Raw genomic sequence first — 20,059 nt, 5'->3', positions numbered from 1 at the left:
AATTGAAAGTTACCGGACATGTTAAAAAGGATGTTGGCATTGCCATCAACAGAGGGAGATAGTCTTAAACTCTTAAACAAAACATTATTAGTTTGCTCGTCCTATTTATTAAGTGGGTTGACCTGAATATGGCCAAACAGGCTTGGAACGACTTTAAATAGGTCAGACGAGCCTGTTTGACACTTCTAATTAATTGGATTGATTTTCCAACAAGAAATGAAATAAATCACATACATATTTCAAACCATAGAAATATTTGGAAAGCATCGATTTCTTTATCAAATAAACACATAAATGTAAATTATTTCTTAATTTAATTATCACGTACCTTCTTCATTACAAAGGAAGTTTTACACAATATGTTGCACTAAACTTGAATTGCATGATCTTGCTGAGCACTTCCTTACAAGACTTATTCAATCAAACTAGGGAAACTTAATAACATTTTCCAGTTACTTAATTTCACAGTTATTGTAAACTTTGTTTATTGTTATAGTTATATATGTTTAATTTCGGAATCTGCAATTCCCTCTGATCTCTCCTTGTGTCCCAGTTAGAGGACTAATGTTGCCCATCTTCACCATGGACTCAGCAAAGTCGCTTCTCCAGGCTGCATTGTCCCTACTATAAGTTGTAACCAATGAATCCTGAGGCCCATTATTAAAGAACTCCTGATCCGAATGAAGAAGACCACGACGACCAACAAGGCTCTTGTAGTAGTCATTGTCGAAAGTAACTGGTGTTGCATCAAAGGGGGCTAGTTTGCTGTCTCCACCAGAAGCTGGACAACCGATCTTCCGAAAATTTGCAAAAATGGGGTCTATGTTGGTATCATTGTATATGTGGCTCCTGAAATTTGCACACTGAGCGTAGCCAAGTGTGTGGGCACCAACAAGCACGGTCATGTCCTCGGCATCTAAGCCTTTGCTTGCAAAGTTGGCGGTCAGGGTTGCGATGTCAGAGAACGGGGCTGGGATTTGGGTGTTGGCGTCACTTTGGCTTGCTGTTCTTGCATCTCTTCGGCCGAGTGGTACCGTCCAGTAGGGTCATCCAAGCTGCACATATACAGCAATTAGAAAATACGTACTTAACAATATAGCCTGTATGTAAGATGTCACCTAATCAGGGCTTTGATCTGAAATCTCTTTTGCCCGTAGGCATTAACAAGTATGTCTACACTCTTCTTAGATCCAGTTTCCGATTAAATTTTGTAGAGACGAGAAAATAGTGAGGAGTCTACTCACCAACACTACTCCGTCTCGTGCCGCAAGTGCTAAAATATCTGCGCAATGATACAGTAGAACTGCAAGCTGCTTCCACACGGGTTTTAATGGTGTCGATCACTTCAAAGCCCCTAGCTGAGTTCTGGTTTGGGAACGCATTCTTTTCGCCTGTGAAGGTGGGCGTGTCGTCCAACAGTATGGAAGCGTCGCAACCCTAGAAGAAACGAATCAAAATGCACACTGTTAACATGAAATACCAGTTCAATTAACACATATAGCATTTGTGTAGTGTGTATATATATAGATCGATGATCTCACATTGACAAAGCAATCGTGGAAGAACAAGCGAAGGATAGAGGCACCGATCCGTAACTCTTTAATAACGGATTCAGTCATAGCTCTGCGCACGATGGTCTCGAGGTTTGGGCAAGTTGAGGCGTAGAATTTGGGAGAGAGCTGTGCATTGCTGCAGCAGCCAAAGATGAAGACTACTGCAATGAAGAAGTAGGATACAGAGGCCATGATAAGATATTAGCTGAAGAGGCCCGTTGTAGTGTAAGGAAGAAGTGAACAAACACTGTCTATATATAGAGTGCGTAATTTCGTGAATTGTGATTGTGCATGCATGGAGAGATTGGAGAAAGACTTTTTGTTTTTGTTTTTTTGTTTTTTTTCTTTTTGCCCACCATCTTGCGATTTTGTCAGCAATTGAACTCAGAACGTGGCATGTGTAATACGGGTTTGAAATTTATCCCCTGCTGGCCCCGTGGTGGTTATTTGAGAAAGACTTTCTGAAGTTGGTTGGAATTGTATTTCAAACTTTGTTACGGAAAGGTAGGGAATTGGAGCATCATCAAACTCCAATAAGACACAAAAAATATTGATTAAAAAAATAAAAAATAAAACAAGACAAAAAATAATTAATTCGAAAAACTTCTTTATCTTCTTAGCAAAGTATTAAAATTTAAAATATCTCTTAGAGTCCAGTTGCTCCATGTCGGGGCTGTTCTATTTATCTTTCTTTGTATATGGGTATGCTATAAAAACGAAATTTTGTAAACTACATTTAAATTATTTCTCTAATTGACGCTATTCTTACATTAGTCTTGCAATATGCTTTTTAATTTTCTAAAATCTCGTATTTATCTTGTGTCTCACTCCAGCCCTTATTATAAATTCTATTTGTTTTTCTATCAAAGTGTAACATTGGACAAAATATGAGGATTATAAAAATAGTTTCAAAGATTGGCATAACTCCTCTTTGGTTCTTGAGATTTGAAATCGATAAAAGTGATACCTAAATTTGTCCACCATCAATTATTTTAGTCATTTCGTGAGATTTAAGTAATAATTCAATCATCAACCATCACATTATTTGGTTTACAAATTTAGTTTAAAAATATTCGTCTACCTAGCATTACCTGAATGAAAATGTGTGACTTTATTTAATTAAACTACCCATTTCACAAAATTAAATGGGATGATCAAATATTAGGCCACCGATACATATCAATACCATCCTCAAAATTTAGGGAGCTTTGAGCTACGAAAGTTGCTGCCCCATCGACAAAATCCATTTTGAAGAGTTAGTTGTTGAGTCCATGGTGGTTGTTGTTGTTGTTGTTGTTATTATTATTATTATTATTGAAGAGGGTGAAAAAACAAATTAATCTTCTATCACACAAAAAAAATGATGGAGAATAATGTAATTTTACAGGTTCAAATTTTATTTTATTTTTATTAAAACCTCACCTACAGGTGATGTTAAAATATCATCAATATTAAAAATTTTAAAAGAAAAACCTCACACCCCCCCCCCACACATTCTCTCTCTCCCCCCCCCCTCTCCCCATCTCCTTCTCATTTTCTAAAACAATGTGTTCAGACATACAAAATGTGCAGGTAAATGTTAGTTATTATTATGAGAAGAGTTATTGGCACTCCAAAAATCTCATCAGCAATGATCATCGGGCCTAACTTGGTGCGGCCTAACTCATCGTGACGCAACTTGGTGACATTTAACTCATCACAACCTAACTTAATCGTAGCAATGCCTAACATAAAATTAAGGTGTCAAAGTTGGGCTTAAATGCATACCAAAAACCTTTGTTATCCTCTTTCCTCAAACCTTAAGCCTTCATTTTTTTTTTTTAAATAAATGGTATTATTTACACTAAGGAGAGGAGGTGTTTGGGTTAATATTAGAATATTGAGCTTTAATAAAGGAAGACCCAAGAATGCCAACTAAAAGGGAGACTTGCCGAAGCCTAGCATCGAGCCCAGAGCAAGTTAAAGCCTTCTCAGCCAAAATACAAGCCACGTGTTTATGGGCGAAATGACAAGTGATAGAGACTAACCTACTATCTGCCAAAGAACACTTTCGTCCCCATTGTCTCTTCTTCCTTTTATAGACCATTTGGCCCGAATGTTGTAACTTTTGCACTTGCTCGAAAGCAATTGGAGGGTAGTGAGTCATCAACTTTTTACTTGTGATGCCACTGGAAAGTGTTCTTTGGCAGATAGTAGGTTAGTCTCTATCACTTGTCACTTTGCCCATAAACACGTGGCTTGTGTTTTGGCTGAGAAGGCTTTAACTTGCTTTGGGCTCGATGCTAGGCTTCGGCAAGTCTCCCTTTTAGTTGGCATTCTTGGGTCTTCCTTTATTAAAGCTCAATATTCTAATATTAACCCAAACACCTCCTCTCCTTAGTGTAAATAATACCATTTATTTAAAAAAAAAAAAATGAAGGCTTAAGGTTTGAGGAAAGAGGATAACAAAGGTTTTTGGTATGCATTTAAGCCCAACTTTGACAACTTAATTTTATGTTAGGCATTGCTACGATTAAGTTAGGTTGTGATGAGTTAAACGTCACCAAGTTGCGTCACGATGAGTTAGGCCGCACCAAGTTAGGCCCGATGATCATTGGTGATGAATAGTTGGGAGGCCAAGTTAAAGAGATAACGCTCCAATTCGGCCATATAATTATGTGATTGATCAACTTGATCGTAACTGTGACAATGTGCTTAATCGCATATAAGTGCATTCAAGGCAAAATATGAAAAAATGAACGTGATGTTAATACAATAGTTTGAACAACAGTTAAATGAAAGAGGAATTAAGCGCCTATATAATAAGTTGTTCAAAAACTAAATAGCAATCTATAGACTATAATAATTGACTAAAAAGAGCATCTATACGACTATATATATATGTGTGTGTGTGTGTGTGTGTATGATGACAGATCCGTGACACAACAAACCAAAAAAGAAAATTTTGACACAAGTCCTAGATCATTAGACTTGTATAACTTTAAGGGTTGAGATGTTATCTAATTAATCGAATTAATTTTCTTTATTAAAGTAATTGGGAATAAATTCTAAAGATTATTTCTCTCCCATCTCATTAATTATTTTTCATTAATTTTCTCTCTTTCTTCTCCCTTCTCCGGTTCTCCCTCTTTATCGTTCATCCTACATCCAATGTGCCGATACTTCCCAAAAAACAAAATAAAAATAATAATAATATTTCCCAAACAATAATAATAATAATAATAATAATAACCACCACCATAGACTCAACAACTACCTCTTCAAAATGGATTTAGTCGATGAGGCAGCAACTTTCGTGGCTCAAAGCTCCCTAAATTTTGAGGATGATATTGATACGTATTAGTGGCTCAATATTTGATTATCCTATTTAATTTGGTGAAATGGGTAGCTTAATTAAATAAAGTCATACATTTTCATCCAGTAATGCAAGGTAGACGAAAATTTTAAATTAAATTCGTAAACAAAATTATGTAGTGGTTGTAAATCAAATAATAATAATAATAATGGGAATTGTTATTGGCACTCCAAATTCTTTATTGTACACTTCAAACTTTCTATATTTAGAAAGAAAAACATACCTGTGAAGAGTGTAAAATGAGATTTTTGGAGTGCCAATAACTCTTCTCATAATAATAACTAACATTTACCTGCACATTTTGTATGTCTGAACACATTGTTTTAGAAAATGAGAAGGAGATGGGGAGGGGGGGGGGGAGAGAGAACGTGTGGGGGGGGGGGGGGTGTGAGGTTTTTTCTTTTAAAATTTTTAATATTGATGATATTTTAACATCACCTGTATGTGAGGTTTTAATAAAAATAAAATAAAATTTGGACCTGTAAAATTACATTATTGTCCATCATTTTTTTTGTGTGATAGAAGATTAATTTGTTTTTTCACCCTCTTCAATAATAATAATAATAATAACAACAACAACAACAACAACCACCATGGACTCAACAACTAACTCTTCAAAATGGATTTTGTCGATGGGGCAGCAACTTTCGTAGCTCAAAGCTCCCTAAATTTTGAGGATGGTATTGATATGTATCGGTGGCCTAATATTTGATCATCCCATTTAATTTTGTGAAATGGGTAGTTTAATTAAATAAAGTCACACATTTTCATTCAGGTAATGCTAGGTAGACGAATATTTTTAAACTAAATTTGTAAACCAAATAATGTGATGGTTGATGATTGAATTATTACTTAAATCTCACGAAATGACTAAAATAATTGATGGTGGACAAATTTTTTTTTTTGGTTTGTTGTGTCACGGATCTGTCATCATATACACACACACACACATATATATATATAGTCGTATAGATGCTCTTTTTAGTCAATTATTATAGTCTATAGATTGCTATTTAGTTTTTGAACAACTTATTATATAGGCGCTTAATTCCTCTTTCATTTAACTGTTGTTCAAACTATTGTATTAACATCACGTTCATTTTTTCATATTTTGCCTTGAATGCACTTATATGCGATTAAGCACATTGTCACAGTTACGATCAAGTTGATCAATCACATAATTATATGGCCGAATTGGAGCGTTATCTCTTTAACTTGGCCTCCCAACTATTCATCACCAATGATCATCGGGCCTAACTTAGTGCGGCCTAACTCATCGTGATGCAACTTGGTGACGTTTAACTCATCACAACCTAACTTAATCGTAGCAATGCCTAACATAAAATTAAGGTGTCAAAGTTGGGCTTAAATGCATACCAAAAACCTTTGTTATCCTCTTTCCTCAAACCTTAAGCCTTCATTTTTTTTTTTTTAATAAATGGTATTATTTACACTAAGGAGATGAGGTGTTTGGGTTAATATTAGAATATTGAGCTTTAATAAAGGAAGACCCAAGAATGCCAACTAAAAGGGAGACTTGCCGAAGCCTAGCATCGAGCCCAGAGCAAGTTAAAGCCTTCTCAGCCAAAATACAAGCCACGTGTTTATGAGCGAAGTGACAAGTGATAGAGACTAACCTACTATCTGCCAAAGAACACTTTCCAATGGCATCACAAGTAAAAAGTTGATGACTCACTACCCTCCAAGTGCTTTCGGGCAAGTGCAAAATTTACAGCATTCGGGCCAAATGGTCTATAAAAGGAAGAAGAAACAATGGGGACAAGCACACTTAACCAATTAAACAAACAAACTTACAAACTCTGCCATTGTCTCTTCTTCCTTTTATAGACCATTTGGCCCGAATGCTGTAACTTTTGCACTTGCTCGAAAGCAATTGGAGGGTAGTGAGTCATCAACTTTTTACTTGTGATGCCACTGGAAAGTGTTCTTTGGCAGATAGTAGGTCAATCTCCATCACTTGTCACTTCGCCCATAAACACATAGCTTGTATTTTGGCTGAGAAGGCATTAACTTGCTCTAGTCTCGATGCTAGGCTTCGGCAAGTCTCCCTTTTAGTTGGCATCCTTGGGTCTTCATTTATTAAAGCCCAATATTCTAATATTAGCCCAAACATCTCCTCTCTTTAGTGTAAATAATACTATTTGTTTAAAAAAAATAATAATAAAAAAAAATGAAGGCTTAAGGTTTGAGGAAAGAGGATAACAAAGCTCTTTGGTATGCATTTAAGCCCAACTTTGACACCTTAATTTTATGTTAGGCATTGCTACGATTAAGTTAGGTTGTGATGAGTTAAATGTCACCAAGTTGCGACATGATGAGTTAGGCCGCACCAAGTTAGGCCCGATGATCGTTGGTGATGAATAGTTGGGAGGACAAGTTAAAGAGATAACGCTCCAATTCGGCCATTTAGTTATGTGATTGATCAACTTGATCGTAACTGAGACAATGTGCTTAATTGCATATGAGTGCATTCAAGGAAAAAATATGACGAAATAAACGTGATGTTAATACAATAGTTTGAACAACAGTTAAATGAAAGAGGAATTAAGCGCTAATTTTAATTCAAATTTCATATAGTGTAACGCTATCATTTTGTTCGCATGAAATTTATATATTGTTCTTCAGTTTCATTTCAATTCAATTTATACTAGTATCCTCCACAAGGATACTTCAATCTTTTACCGTTTCTTGGTTGTCCTTCAAGGTTTTATCCCAATGCTTGAAAAATAACCAGTCCTAGAGGAGGTTGTTTGTTCGGCCACACGAAGGGATCAATGTGTAATTAACTCATCCGCTCACATCTTTTCATGTAGACAAAGACACGATCTGGTAGAGATTTCTATTTTTTTTTTTTTTTTTTTTTTTGTGCCCGGAATATGAACACCACCACGTATCATTATATAAGTGAAGGAAAATTTTGTTTTTTAAGTGTCTCATCACCTGTATAATGACACATGATATATCACCCAATGTTCTAGGTACATTGAAAAATCTCTCAATCCGGTGATAGTACACCCACGCACCCTAAATCCAAAAGAGACCGAAATGTTTGCCTGGGCTTTTACAAAAAATAGCATACATAATTTGGCACGCCCAGCCACTTAGTACTACGGTCTAATGGTATTCCTCTTCACTTATAAGTGAGAGATCTTAAGTTCGATTCTTAGTAAAGATGAATTCAAATCAAATTATTATGCTAGCCCACTATGAGATTTTGCCCACTCCCCCAACTCTTAGACCATCTCTAATTCATGGGATAAAACTTAAAATATAAGATTAAAAACCCCTCTCAAACCATCTCCAACCATTAGGCTAAAATAAGCTTTGTGGGGAAAATACATCTTTGGACTAAATTCTCCCAAGAATTTAAGCTTGACTTAACTTATTCTTGACCCACAAAAATGTCATCTTTCACACCTTTTTTAGTTTTTTATTTATATTAAATGACTGTGATCAAATGAGATCAAATCTAATGGTAAAAAAAAAAAAAAAAAAGATTTGATGGCCCAATATTAAATCTAATGTTTAAAATAATTTAAGAAAATTATTTAAATCAAATTTCACTTAAAACTTTATAAATATCTATATATTTGTATAATTTTTAATTACTTATCGGAATTTAAATATTTTTAGATTAAAATGTTCATAAAAATAAATTAAGATAATCTACATAAATTTTATTTTTAAAAAAGTTATCGAAACAAAAATTAATCTAAAATCATCATTTAATAATCTCAAACTAAAATTTTAAGCTATAATGGTTGGAGGAGAAAAACAATTTCTAAATTATGTTTTAAATTTTTAAACTTTATCTCCAAAGATTGAAGATGGTCTTAATATAGATAATATCGTATGTATTAGAAGAAAAACAAATTTGACATTCCCAACGAAATCTCATCATCAATCAAGAAGATAGCCTTTATTGAAGCAAGATAACAACAAAAATGCTTTTATCTACAAATCGCATTACAAGAGGGAAGACATGCACAAAATCACTTTCAAAGAGGCCTACTTGACATGAGGCACCAACACATGTGATTGGAATGTTTGGAGTTACTCGAAGCCAATATACTTAAATAGGACTCCTATGACCAAAAATATGGCTCCAATAGCCTTTGGCTACAACAAGTGGCTGCCTCTTGCCGTCATCTCTTGGTGTCAAACGCTGTTGAGAGATTTCTAGACCTCGTGATGTTTTACTGTTGAGTTTCATTTTTCGGGCGTTTAGTGTCGTTATTTTTAGCATAAAAAATCAATTTGATGAGGTTAATCGAAAGTTGGAGGATACGTTAATAAGGGTGGAGTGCGGAAGGTCGAAGGGGAGACCTACCTCTAGTTTCTTCCTCCATACTGCATAAGAAAAATAGCTTCCCAGCCATCTTTCCGGCACAGTTCAGTAAAGTCAAAACCTCATAAACTGCGTGTCATCATCATATTAGACCAAGAACTCCAAAGAAAGAAAATGGAAACACAGAAATCAGAGAGAGAGGGATTTTTAATCATCTACTACATAAGGAGCCTTCTTAAGTCGACCATGTCTGCTAGCTATGTTCATAATTCGGATGACATTCTATTTACTTCAATCTACGTTCTTCCTCGATCAAATTAGCAGAGACTACAAAAAAACTTACAGGACTGATAATGAGATTACACAAAATTTAATCTTAGCTACCTTAGGAACCACCTTCAGGGGATGATTTATGCGTGTCTTCAATTACTTTCATAGACTTGCTTTACTAATCTGCACCGTAGGTGACGTTGTAGCATGAAAACTAGAAGAGCTGCCTACCTTCGAAGTTGACCTGTGAATCTTCACAAGTGGCACCAGTGATTGCACAACATCTGCCATCAGCGGCCTGTAATCGGCTTCTGGTTGCACGCACATTGCAGCAATTGCTGCCACCTGAATGACCTCCTTCATTGAGTACTGACCCTCCAATGCAGGATCCATGATTTGTACAACCTGCTCCCTATCTGTCAGCTGGGGCAAGGCCTACAGTATAGAATGTTTAAAACGAAACAAAAAGAAATCTTAAGTACGGGAAAATAAGGTGAAGGAAACAATGCCAGGTAAAAGATGTGATGAATCAAAGAATGAATTGGGTAAAGAGTAATTCTATTGCAAGAACTGAAAATAGACCTAGGAAACCCACCCAAGAAACAAGAACACCCTCGCCAGAAGGTCTCTTCATATCAACTGGAACTCTGCCTGTAAGCAACTCCAAAAGCACAACCCCATAGCTGTAAACATCTGATTTAGTTGTCAAATGCCCTGTTAATGCATACCTGGATTGCAACCGAATTAATAAAAGCTGCTATTCCATGGAAAATATTTCAAAATATGATGGGAATTCAACAAAGGGTAGTTCTTACGGTACAAATCAACCAATATGCACATTGCAGCTAAAAGTTTCAAAGTGCTTACTCGGGGGCAATATATCCCTGTGTACCCAATACTCTGGTGGAAACGTAATCACCAGCTTTATCAGATCCAAGCAGCTTGGCCAATCCGAAATCAGAAACTTTGGCATGAAAGTTTTTATCCAAGAGAATGTTGCTGCTCTTAAAATCTCTGTGAATCACAGGAGGACTGACATGTTCATGGAGATACTCCAAACCCTTCGCAGCTTCAAGAGCTATTCTCAACCGGGTTTCCCAGTCTAACTTAAAGGAGACAGCGTTAGAACCTGCAGAAATGAACCCAAGTGGTTAATCCAACAAACATTCAGAAAGCAACTGTTAGTGACCAGGTCAATTAAAACTACGCACAAAAACTCTGTGTTACTGTAATACGCAAACAAAGAAATGTAGGTTCAGCAAGTTTTCTCAAACATAAATAAAAACACACACAGACAGGAACAGAAACTTAATGATTAGAAACAGAGAGGGAGGGGAATGTAGAGGAAATAATGCGAGTAGGAAAGACCAAGCACTTAACTCACATAATGAAGATGAAATACGACCATATGATATAAATTGCAAAGTAAAGTGGGTGTTCATTATATCTTTCTACGCCCAAACAAACATACGACATCAGAAACAAGAAGGTAACAAGGAAGCATTTGGAAAGAAAAAAATAAAAAATAAAAGAGTTACTAGACACGTTATGCTTACCATTGACAGGATACAAATGTTCCTGCAAACCACCGTTTGCCATGAACTCATACACCAGCAACTTATGACTACTGTTATCTGAGCAATACCCAAGTAGTGCCAGCAAATATGGAGAGCACAGCCTACTTAGCAATTCCACCTGCATTTAATTATCAACCAATCAATGACCAATTATAAACGATCTACAAAGCTAATTTAATTTTTCAGTTATTGCTGACGGATAAGTGAGGAAATAAAAACTAATTGCATCATTCAGTGGCTTGGGTATGAGAATATGAGCTATCATTTGAACCAAATTCTACCAAAATCCTTTGCTTCAGGTGAGCCTATTTGTTCATCTTACAAGGGACAAAGACGGAACTGTGAACTTCAACCATTTTCTCCCACTCGCAGAACCTAACAGAGCCAAAGTAAACATGATGTAGACTAAGATTCAAACCTCCATTTTGAATTCCTCTGCTCCCTGCTTTCCTGCTTCGTCCATAAACTTAACCGCAACTTTCCTCCCATCATGGAGAACACCTCGGTACACTAACCCAAAGCTGCCTTGCCAACGACATTTGACTTGCTGAAACCACCAGTTGCGGAATGTAGTTGCTTGAATGTGAAGACCTGAAGTCCTTTATTGGAAGCAACTTGCAAATTTGAAAAACCACCTTTGTTCTCAGGGTCAGACCCTTCAAAGAAACAGAATTAAACCACAGATCAAAAAACAGTCTATCCCCAATTGACAAATCCCAATTTTAATCCAACACAATTATAGAACAAAGACTCAAACTTTTTGCCGTTATGTCCTTAAATTTAAGTTTCCACACCAAACCCAACAGAAATTATCAAATTAACAAGTGCTTCCTTAACAAAATTTCAAATGTAATTAACTGGGTGACCTCAAAAACTCTTATAAACAAAAAATTCAACTCCAACCTAGAAATCAACACTAAAAAAATGTTTAAAACGAAGAAATTTCTGGTTTTTTTCTTTCACTTTCATGCATTTTCTGAGCAAACAAACAGAGAGTAGTGTTCTCACCCTTGTGGTTCTGGAGGCGCTTGGCGACCTTGTTGCGGACGTAGCAGTAGTAGCTGAAGGCGACGAGTAATGAAGCGACGGACAGTGAAGCAAGCACCACAATCACCAACAATGCCATGCGCTCCTTCCTTCTGTACTCTTCCTCCGACTCCATCTGTTTGCAGATAAATTTCAAACGGGCAAACCTAACCCTAACCCTATCCCCAATACAAGTCAGTGGAGATGGAAGAATCTCGCATTGAAGCTTTGAAGTCTCTCTCTCTCTCTCTCTCTCACTCTCGTTTTTGTATTTTTCTTGATTTGTGGCGCGGAAAACAGTGCAATTATTATAATAGTTTAGAATTGCACCATTGTAATTAATGCACTTTCTTTTTTTATTCAAATTTATTTATTTTTATTTATTTAATAGTTTATAAGATATTTTTTTAACATATACCGTCTATAAGATTTAAAGGAAGCACGCGGCTTCTTTACCCTTTCATTTTTCATACATTCTCACCTCTTTTTATTTTATGTGGTTACAATTAAGTCACGTCAATATTTTATATTAATTTTTTTTTAATAGAGATAATAAGACAAAAAGAAATAGTAATATAAAATGTTGACATAGCTTAATCATGACCGCACAAATAGGTAGGATGAGAGTGTAAGGGAAGTGAGAGGGCAGAGAAGCTAGGTTCTTAAAGGAATGATGATCTCTCATAATCCTCCTTATGAGGATTCCGAGAATCCCAAATCGTGTCCGTTCATTATATATTATACGATCAGTTCTCGTTAGGTACTGTTCATGTTTAATTTTAAATAAAAATATTTAAAACGATTTCTGAATGTACCGTTATAAACTATAAGAAGGGAAAAAACCTGTTTAAACAGTTCAAAAACAAATTATTTGACACTGGAATGTGTAGTATTGGACCAAAGAGAACCAAATTCCAAATAATTTGATTTGTTTACGTTTGGCTTTGTTTTCACCTTGACATTTTCTTATTAGTTATCGCCATTTGAACATCAATTATTATTTTTTGGTTGAAAACGGGGCTTAGAGCCCAAACAAAATTAAACAATGATAATTGAAAAGTGTACGACTGGACATCTCAAATCGAGTACGGAAAAAACCATTTGAACAAAAAGAAGATTATCAAATTAATGATTTAAAGCAAAACTATGATTTGTCCAAACTTTTAACCACAAATTTTCTTTTTCTGTGGACATGTCAAGCCCACATTGTTAAAATATTGCAAGCAGCTCCTGACAAGCAAAAATAATAAAACATAAAGGATGATATTCAATGGTTGTTTATATAATTTAGGTGTGTCTGCATTAAAAGTAGTAAAAACCGTCTATTTATTAGTTAGAATTAATTAATTAAATAATTTTAGTTTTAATTAGAAAAATTCAAAAATAATCTTTACAAAGAGATTGATAACATAAACAATTTTAATTATAAACACAAATTCTGTGAATCGGCCACTTAGTGAATTGAGAAGGAGCCCCCTTAAGGGGCCAAGCCTTGCTCGTTGTTATTAGTTTAATACTTGCAAAAAGCATTGGGTTCTTATTTGATCATAATGAATAATAGAAAAATTAACGAAAAGTTTAAAAAAACTTCTTTTTCAATGAATTTTTTTTCAAAGATATAATAAATAGTATCAAAAAAATATATAAATATAATTTTTCTTTAAAAATGAATAATATCAAAAATATTTTATTAAACTTTGTATGAATAATTGCACTGAATAATGAATAATTGCTTTTGACTGTCCAGTCTTCCCACCCATCAGATCATATGATAAAGTAAAAATCTCAGCTGAAGACAAAATATCTAAGATATTTTGGCCATTTTACTTTTGTGAGAGTACGTTACTTGCCTGGAATAATGTGTCCCTTCTGTCCTTCAGCTTGATTGCCTATAAGTTAAAGAAAAATGCTAAATAGATTTTTTCAAAATATGATTTTTTTCAAAGTAAGACTATTTATGAATTCTATATAAATATCAGAGCAAGACTACAAGATAATAATGTTATTATTAGATAAACAAGAATGTTTAATTGTTACAAAATCTCTAGAGGTTACATCATGACTAACTTATTATTCATAATAAACTGTAAGCTATATTTATAGAGAACAAAACCTAGAAACTCCAATTTGGATGGGCTAGGCCCATATATTAAACAACAAGCAAACCCAAATAATCAAAAAGAAAACTAACGAAAAATTAAAAAAAAAAAAAACTTCCCTTTTAATGAAAAGCTATTTTTAAAGATATAGTGAATAGTACTAAGAAAACGTATAAATGTAGTTTTTCGTTAAAAGTGAACAATACCGAAAGTGTTTTGTTAAACCTCCCATAATCAAATAACCATGAAATACTAATATTTTTCAACCCTCTCTGCTATCTCATAGTTTAATGTTAATTCTCGTGTCAACATTATAAAATATGTGCAAAAAACATGACTTTCCGAGCAATGCCAGCTCTGATCTACGAACACCCTCACACTGCAATTGATCCAACGAACAGATGCCAGTTCTAATGATCCAAACCTCTTCTTCCGGACCAAAACAACACATCATGCATCTTTTTTTTATGGAAAGGCATGATTGAGAGCTAGCTAGAAATCCGAAAAATAGGATATCTATTGGCCTTAGTTAGAAGGTTATCTGCCCTGCCTTGAGTTTCGGCTTTGCGCATTCAAGCATTGACTAAGGCCTAAGAAGGGCTTTTTCGAGACTGAATGTAGATGTGTATCTATTCAAAATATGACAGAAAGATTCCTACTTTTAAGAGAGCCTCCACGTGAAGACAAACTATACGAGTATAACAGGAAGATTGGGCATTCAGCCCTTGCATTCATTAATGTACGAACTAAGGAGTAGGAAATACGACAGTGAAATGGCAAAATTATTAAAATAAAACTTTTGCCTTTTTTGGTCGTATTCTCCTGGAGGACAAGGTCATCAGGAACCAGAGGTCATGCGACCTCGTGAAGGCTAGAAAAATGGTTGGGTCGCTCTTCCGGTGACCATGTAGAAGGTTGGGGTGTAATCCATGTTGCCCATCAAGTACTTGATGAAATGCTTCTCGCCATGCACTCTTGGCAGCTGTCCACATTTCATGTTCACTATATTGTTGTTTAATTAAAATGATCTCATCAAAACAACGCTACTTCGTGTCTTCATTTAGTTGGTATGAGTTTTTATTCTAATTAATTGATATGTGTCAAACTATAGAACGATAATTTTACGTAAAAATTTATCAACAGTTAATTATCATTCGTCCTTACATGACGAAATGTCAACATTCACTGGACAAAGGTCAAAATTTGAAACTTATAAAGTTCTTTTTTATTTTGTTGTGAAAAACCTCTTTCAATATACAAAGTCCAAACTATTTAAGCTTTCATATGAATCAAATAAATTGATAGTTCATCATAAGGAAATTAAACGCTAATTAGTTTGTCCCAAGCTGACGGTCCAAAATCAAATAAACTTTTCTAGATATGATCTTTAGCTAATAATAAACAACTAAATTATCTACCCAACCATTCAGACTTGTCTAAATGAACACATTTAATACCAAAATTATTCGGCCTTGTAACGAGCGCATTTCGCTCACCAACTTTAAGTGATGGTGATGCTCACCACCTTACTGATTACCGTTAAATAATTTTGATTCAACCCTACTACACAACTCTCACAATTTAAACTCATCTAACAACACTCAACAGAGTGATGGGCATCACATCCACTTAGGGGCAGTGAGCAAAAAATATTTCTTGTCAAAAAGCAAGTTCGGAGTGACCGATAAGGACCCGTCTCACCTCTACGTTTTCCATATAGTCAAAGAACATTATTGCATTTACACATAGAAGAGTATGTTGAACATCCTCAGCCAAATCGGAAAACAGAAATACTGCAGAGAAACATGAAGATCCTGATGATGATGAAGCAGTTGAGCTAAATGCCATTTTGCAAAAGCACCAGACGACCAGCAGATATAAGCAAGACAAGATATGAACTCACGGAACCCCGTCAATCTACCAGTCAATTTTAGTCAATCAACATCCGCTCCGAGAGCCCTCACTGCCTAAAAACAGTAAAAAATTAACAGAGAAAATAAAGTGAACCTTTGATCTAGGTCGGAAATGTTAACAGAGCGCGTCACTTAAGCCTTAAGGTGCACTTTGTTGTAGTGATCTGCAGCTTTGGATAACGACTGTATTGAAACCGGAAATCCTGGACCCATCTGCACATAATAACGGACTGGATTAGGTTCAATTATACAAGGCTGCATTTAACTAAAGTATGAAGCATCCGTGCATCGAATGTTAAGGTACAAATAACTAAATACAAAAACAAGGGTTAAGAGCTCACCGTGCTACATATATGGAAGGAGTTAATATAACCCGCATACTTGGAAGCTGTGAAAATGAAAATTGTAAATGGTTTAATGAACGTGAAAAAAGATGTATAACTTTTAAGCAAAAGAAGAAGTCCAATCCGATACTTAGCGAAAAGCATGCAAACAAAAATTCTCATCAATTGATTAAAAGTGCATAATCTGGTGAACAGTCGGACCTCCTTCCGCAACTGTTCTTTGCAGTATCTTAAAGAACTCTTCAATTTTCTTCTTAATGGTGGGCAGCATGGAAAATATTAGATACACCTAAAGAAAATGAGCTCATTTCTTCCAACAGATTTTGCAGAACATGCTATAATTAGATTTGTGCCACTTACACTTTTTTAAACCCGTAGGCTTTGCCAGCAAAAGAGAACTCATAAATGCTCCGATGTTCTCACGCAGATAATCCTCTGTAAAGCTCACCTGAAAAGAAAGAATAAGAGTGAAGTCCATGTCTCCAGCAAACAAAACATCTGAAAATAGAACCTTGTGTTTGTAATAAGATTATGGTACCTTTCCAAGTCCCACATGTACAATTGATGTTCTGTCCATTCTATACTCAATATGACCTTGTCTTACTTTCTGTAGTGCTCCAGTAATGTCATTGGTGACAGTACCTAGCTATACAATACATAGTATACCAAATATTAGGGATTTGCCCACAAATCTGCAAACTGAATAAAAATTTACAACAATATAACTCACTTTACGGTCAGGCATCAAACCACGCTCTCTAAGAATTCTTGCAATCTGTTAAATATTAAACATTCGCTTTCAATTAATGAAACAAAAAAGATGATAATCCTGCAAGTAAAAAATTACAACTCAAAAACCTTTGCCAGACGCATAATCATTTCATTTGTTGCAAAACACTTGTCAACATTGAGCTTATGACTGCCTGCATGATACAAGGTCAGATCATAAATTGTTTGACTGCTTCTTTGAACTCAAGCAATGTAAGATGCACATAAACCCACAAAAACACATTTACAATACAAAAAAAATTGCAAAACCAAAACTCAAATAATTGAAATGGCAATATCATTGCATAGTATATCTAGGTGAACAGGAGTTTCTCTTTTCAGCATATTATTTAGTAATTAGTAGCAACAAGGGTTAGCTCATTACTTGCAATTTCCTCCACCAGTTCAACACCGCCAACAATATCTGCTCCTGCAGCTCTAGCTTCTTCTGCATCTGAGCCTTCAGCAAAGAAAGCAACCCTGACAACCTGAAGAATGACAGTGTCATACAGTAACCAACTAGATTTTAAATTGATGAGACATGACTTAGCAAAGTAAAGATAACTACCTTCCCACTTCCATGCGGCAAAGTCATGTTACCACGAACTGCCTGCACTTCAATCAGGTAGTCCATGTAAATTGAATCTTTCAAACAGGAGTTTGGAACATTAAATACAATGGTGCAATAAGAAATATGAAGCATAAAGTAAAAAGCAGAAACAATATATTCTTTATCACTCTTTTGAGAAGCAATCCATACAACTCTTACTAAAAATATGCAATCGATACACTAAAATGAGCACAACAATATGCTTAAAAAGTAGTCAGAAAATGAGCCAATATTTCTCAGTCAAGGCTAACCATATTTGGGTGCATAGAAGATCTGAATTAATCATTCAAACAACAAATACAAGGAACTTATGAATAATGGTTACAGCTTAGTCGCATAATAACTTTTTTCAAAGAACTATAACATCTGGAGTCTAAAACATGGAGTTGATTGAAATCGTGAAATGCCACTGAATCATCTTAGGTCCAACCTTCATGAACATTTGCTAATGTTTGTTTTACGTCATTCCTTCAAATTTGAAGTGTTTCAACAATTCTGCAAATAGCCATCTCACACGCACTCACATACATGTGAGTTCACCTATTCAAAAAGTACACGACTAGCTGTAACCACATGTGGGCAATCATTTAAATTTAGACACTGTTGGATCGTGAAATGAATTGCAAATCTAAACTCAGGACTTGATCTTATATATTCACATAGCTAAAGAAAAAGTCAATATCTATTTTGACACACAAAAACATATGCTTGAGATAAGAGAAGATTTTACTCAGATGAGTGACATATTACATTTCGCTTTGCATCGATACCCAATTGTACATGAGCTTCAACAGTTTCATCAAAATTGCACTTGGCATTAGCCTGTAAAACAACTAGAACACGAAGAAGAGATGAGAAATGAGAAGTACATCAGAATAAAGCAAAACACTTCTAAGTAAACATTAACAACATAAAAGTTTAAAGAGAACAATATCCCCCTATATTAAGAGAGCAAGAACATCGGTTAGCGCAATATGCACGGGAAAAACAGTCATGATCTCGAGATGTTCCTGCCTAAGTTTAGTCTTAATACTCGATCGCAATCAAAGTTCGTAAAACAAATTAAGAAAGGAAAACTTCATTTTGTTAATTAATAACTCCGCTCTCCAGAAACAAAATCGAAACAGAGAACGAAAGCAAATTGCAACCAAGAAAATAACCAGTATATTAGTTCTATTAAGTAGAAGGCATTTGGTATCTCATCCAAAATTATCTAACAAGAAAAGGAAATTTTCCATTCCTTTAACTTTCCCACATTTTCTTAGCAACCAAACAAGTGTATAAACGTTACACTGACCTTGACTTGGCGAATTGCGTCCATGACATCGAGAATGGGCTTGCTCTCCTTCTTCTCAACCTTAATCAACGCGGGAAAAGGAACTGCCACCTCCTCCTCAGGAACCCTAAAAAGCCTCCTTCTCATCCGACCATCGGCCTCGATCCTCCTCTTCTCTCTCTCCAACTCCTTCACGCCATCCACATCTTTCCAGCTCCACCTTCACCACCTCCGCTCTCCTCCGCGACCCGATCTTCCGGTAACGGAGCAACTTTCACCGGGTACGATACCGGAGATATAGATGGCACGTCCCTGATGAATCGCGCCTCTTCACGGGTCCAGGTGGCGCGAGTGTCCTGACTCGATGGGTTGGGCGAGTCACCGGAGCTTTGTGGCGGCGGCGGTGATGTTTGTGCTGCTTGGGGAGTCGCATCTGGTTCAGGTAGGGATTGCTCCTTGGGTTTGAGAGTGTATGAAACGGGTTCGACCGGCACTGGTTGGCGTCTAGGAGGTTGCGGAGGGTTCTGATTCGGGTTTGGGTCCGATTCGGAGCTTAGGGATCTGTGATAGCTTAGAAATGGAGACGGGTGGAGACGGGAGTGAGGTTGGAAGAGGCAGTGACGGCGAGCGGATGAGAGGAGGAGCTTCAGGGCGGCCATGAGAAAGGGGTTTACGAGGTTTAAGGCAACGCAGCGTTTTCCTCAGAAATATGTGATCCGCTTTCAGTTTGGACTAGGTAGTACCGCCCAAAAATTAAAAAATGGTCAATTGAACTCTGCTTTTTTAATCTATTTATTTTTATATAACGATATATTTAGTGAATAATAAATTAGTTACGATTTTTTTTTCTCAAAATTCGGATTTTTTTTTTAGGAACAGACAATATTATTGTTACTTCCTAGATATATGTACAAATGTAATTTCAATATAAGTGTTTTGAAATCTCATAAGATTTTACT

General features: G+C 35.7%; 3 protein-coding genes across 3 annotated transcripts; all 3 read right to left on the bottom strand.

Moving 5' to 3' along the window:
- Window positions 1–506: 506 nt before the first annotated feature.
- LOC103967400 (peroxidase P7) lies at window positions 507–2,261 on the bottom strand. The gene is given in 4 exon segments (XM_009380653.3): window positions 507–1,055; window positions 1,245–1,289; window positions 1,291–1,437; window positions 1,542–2,261. Coding segments are annotated over 4 exon segments (945 nt in total). The 5' UTR covers window positions 1,746–2,261.
- A 7,145-nt stretch (window positions 2,262–9,406) lies between these two features.
- On the bottom strand, window positions 9,407–12,379 carry LOC103967398 (probable serine/threonine-protein kinase PBL7). Its single transcript, XM_009380652.3, is given in 7 exon segments — window positions 9,407–9,922; window positions 10,083–10,215; window positions 10,355–10,616; window positions 11,044–11,182; window positions 11,483–11,592; window positions 11,595–11,720; window positions 12,073–12,379. Coding segments are annotated over 7 exon segments (1,197 nt in total). The 5' UTR covers window positions 12,227–12,379; the 3' UTR covers window positions 9,407–9,649.
- A 3,488-nt stretch (window positions 12,380–15,867) lies between these two features.
- Window positions 15,868–19,858, bottom strand: LOC103967397 (50S ribosomal protein L1). The gene is given in 12 exon segments (XM_009380651.3): window positions 15,868–15,982; window positions 16,197–16,315; window positions 16,444–16,490; window positions 16,807–16,894; window positions 16,985–17,092; window positions 17,177–17,221; window positions 17,305–17,369; window positions 17,600–17,702; window positions 17,783–17,824; window positions 18,575–18,646; window positions 19,122–19,319; window positions 19,322–19,858. Coding segments are annotated over 11 exon segments (1,287 nt in total). The 5' UTR covers window positions 19,760–19,858; the 3' UTR covers window positions 15,868–15,982; window positions 16,197–16,234.
- Between the last annotated feature and the right edge of the window lie 201 nt (window positions 19,859–20,059).

Source organism: the organism of the source record quoted next, unplaced genomic scaffold (assembly GCF_019419815.1).
Source record: "Pyrus x bretschneideri cultivar Hongxiangsu unplaced genomic scaffold, Pyrus_bretschneideri_v1 Contig71, whole genome shotgun sequence".
Taxonomy (NCBI): domain Eukaryota; kingdom Viridiplantae; phylum Streptophyta; class Magnoliopsida; order Rosales; family Rosaceae; genus Pyrus; species Pyrus x bretschneideri.
This window is presented reverse-complemented; position numbering and strand designations above follow the sequence as displayed.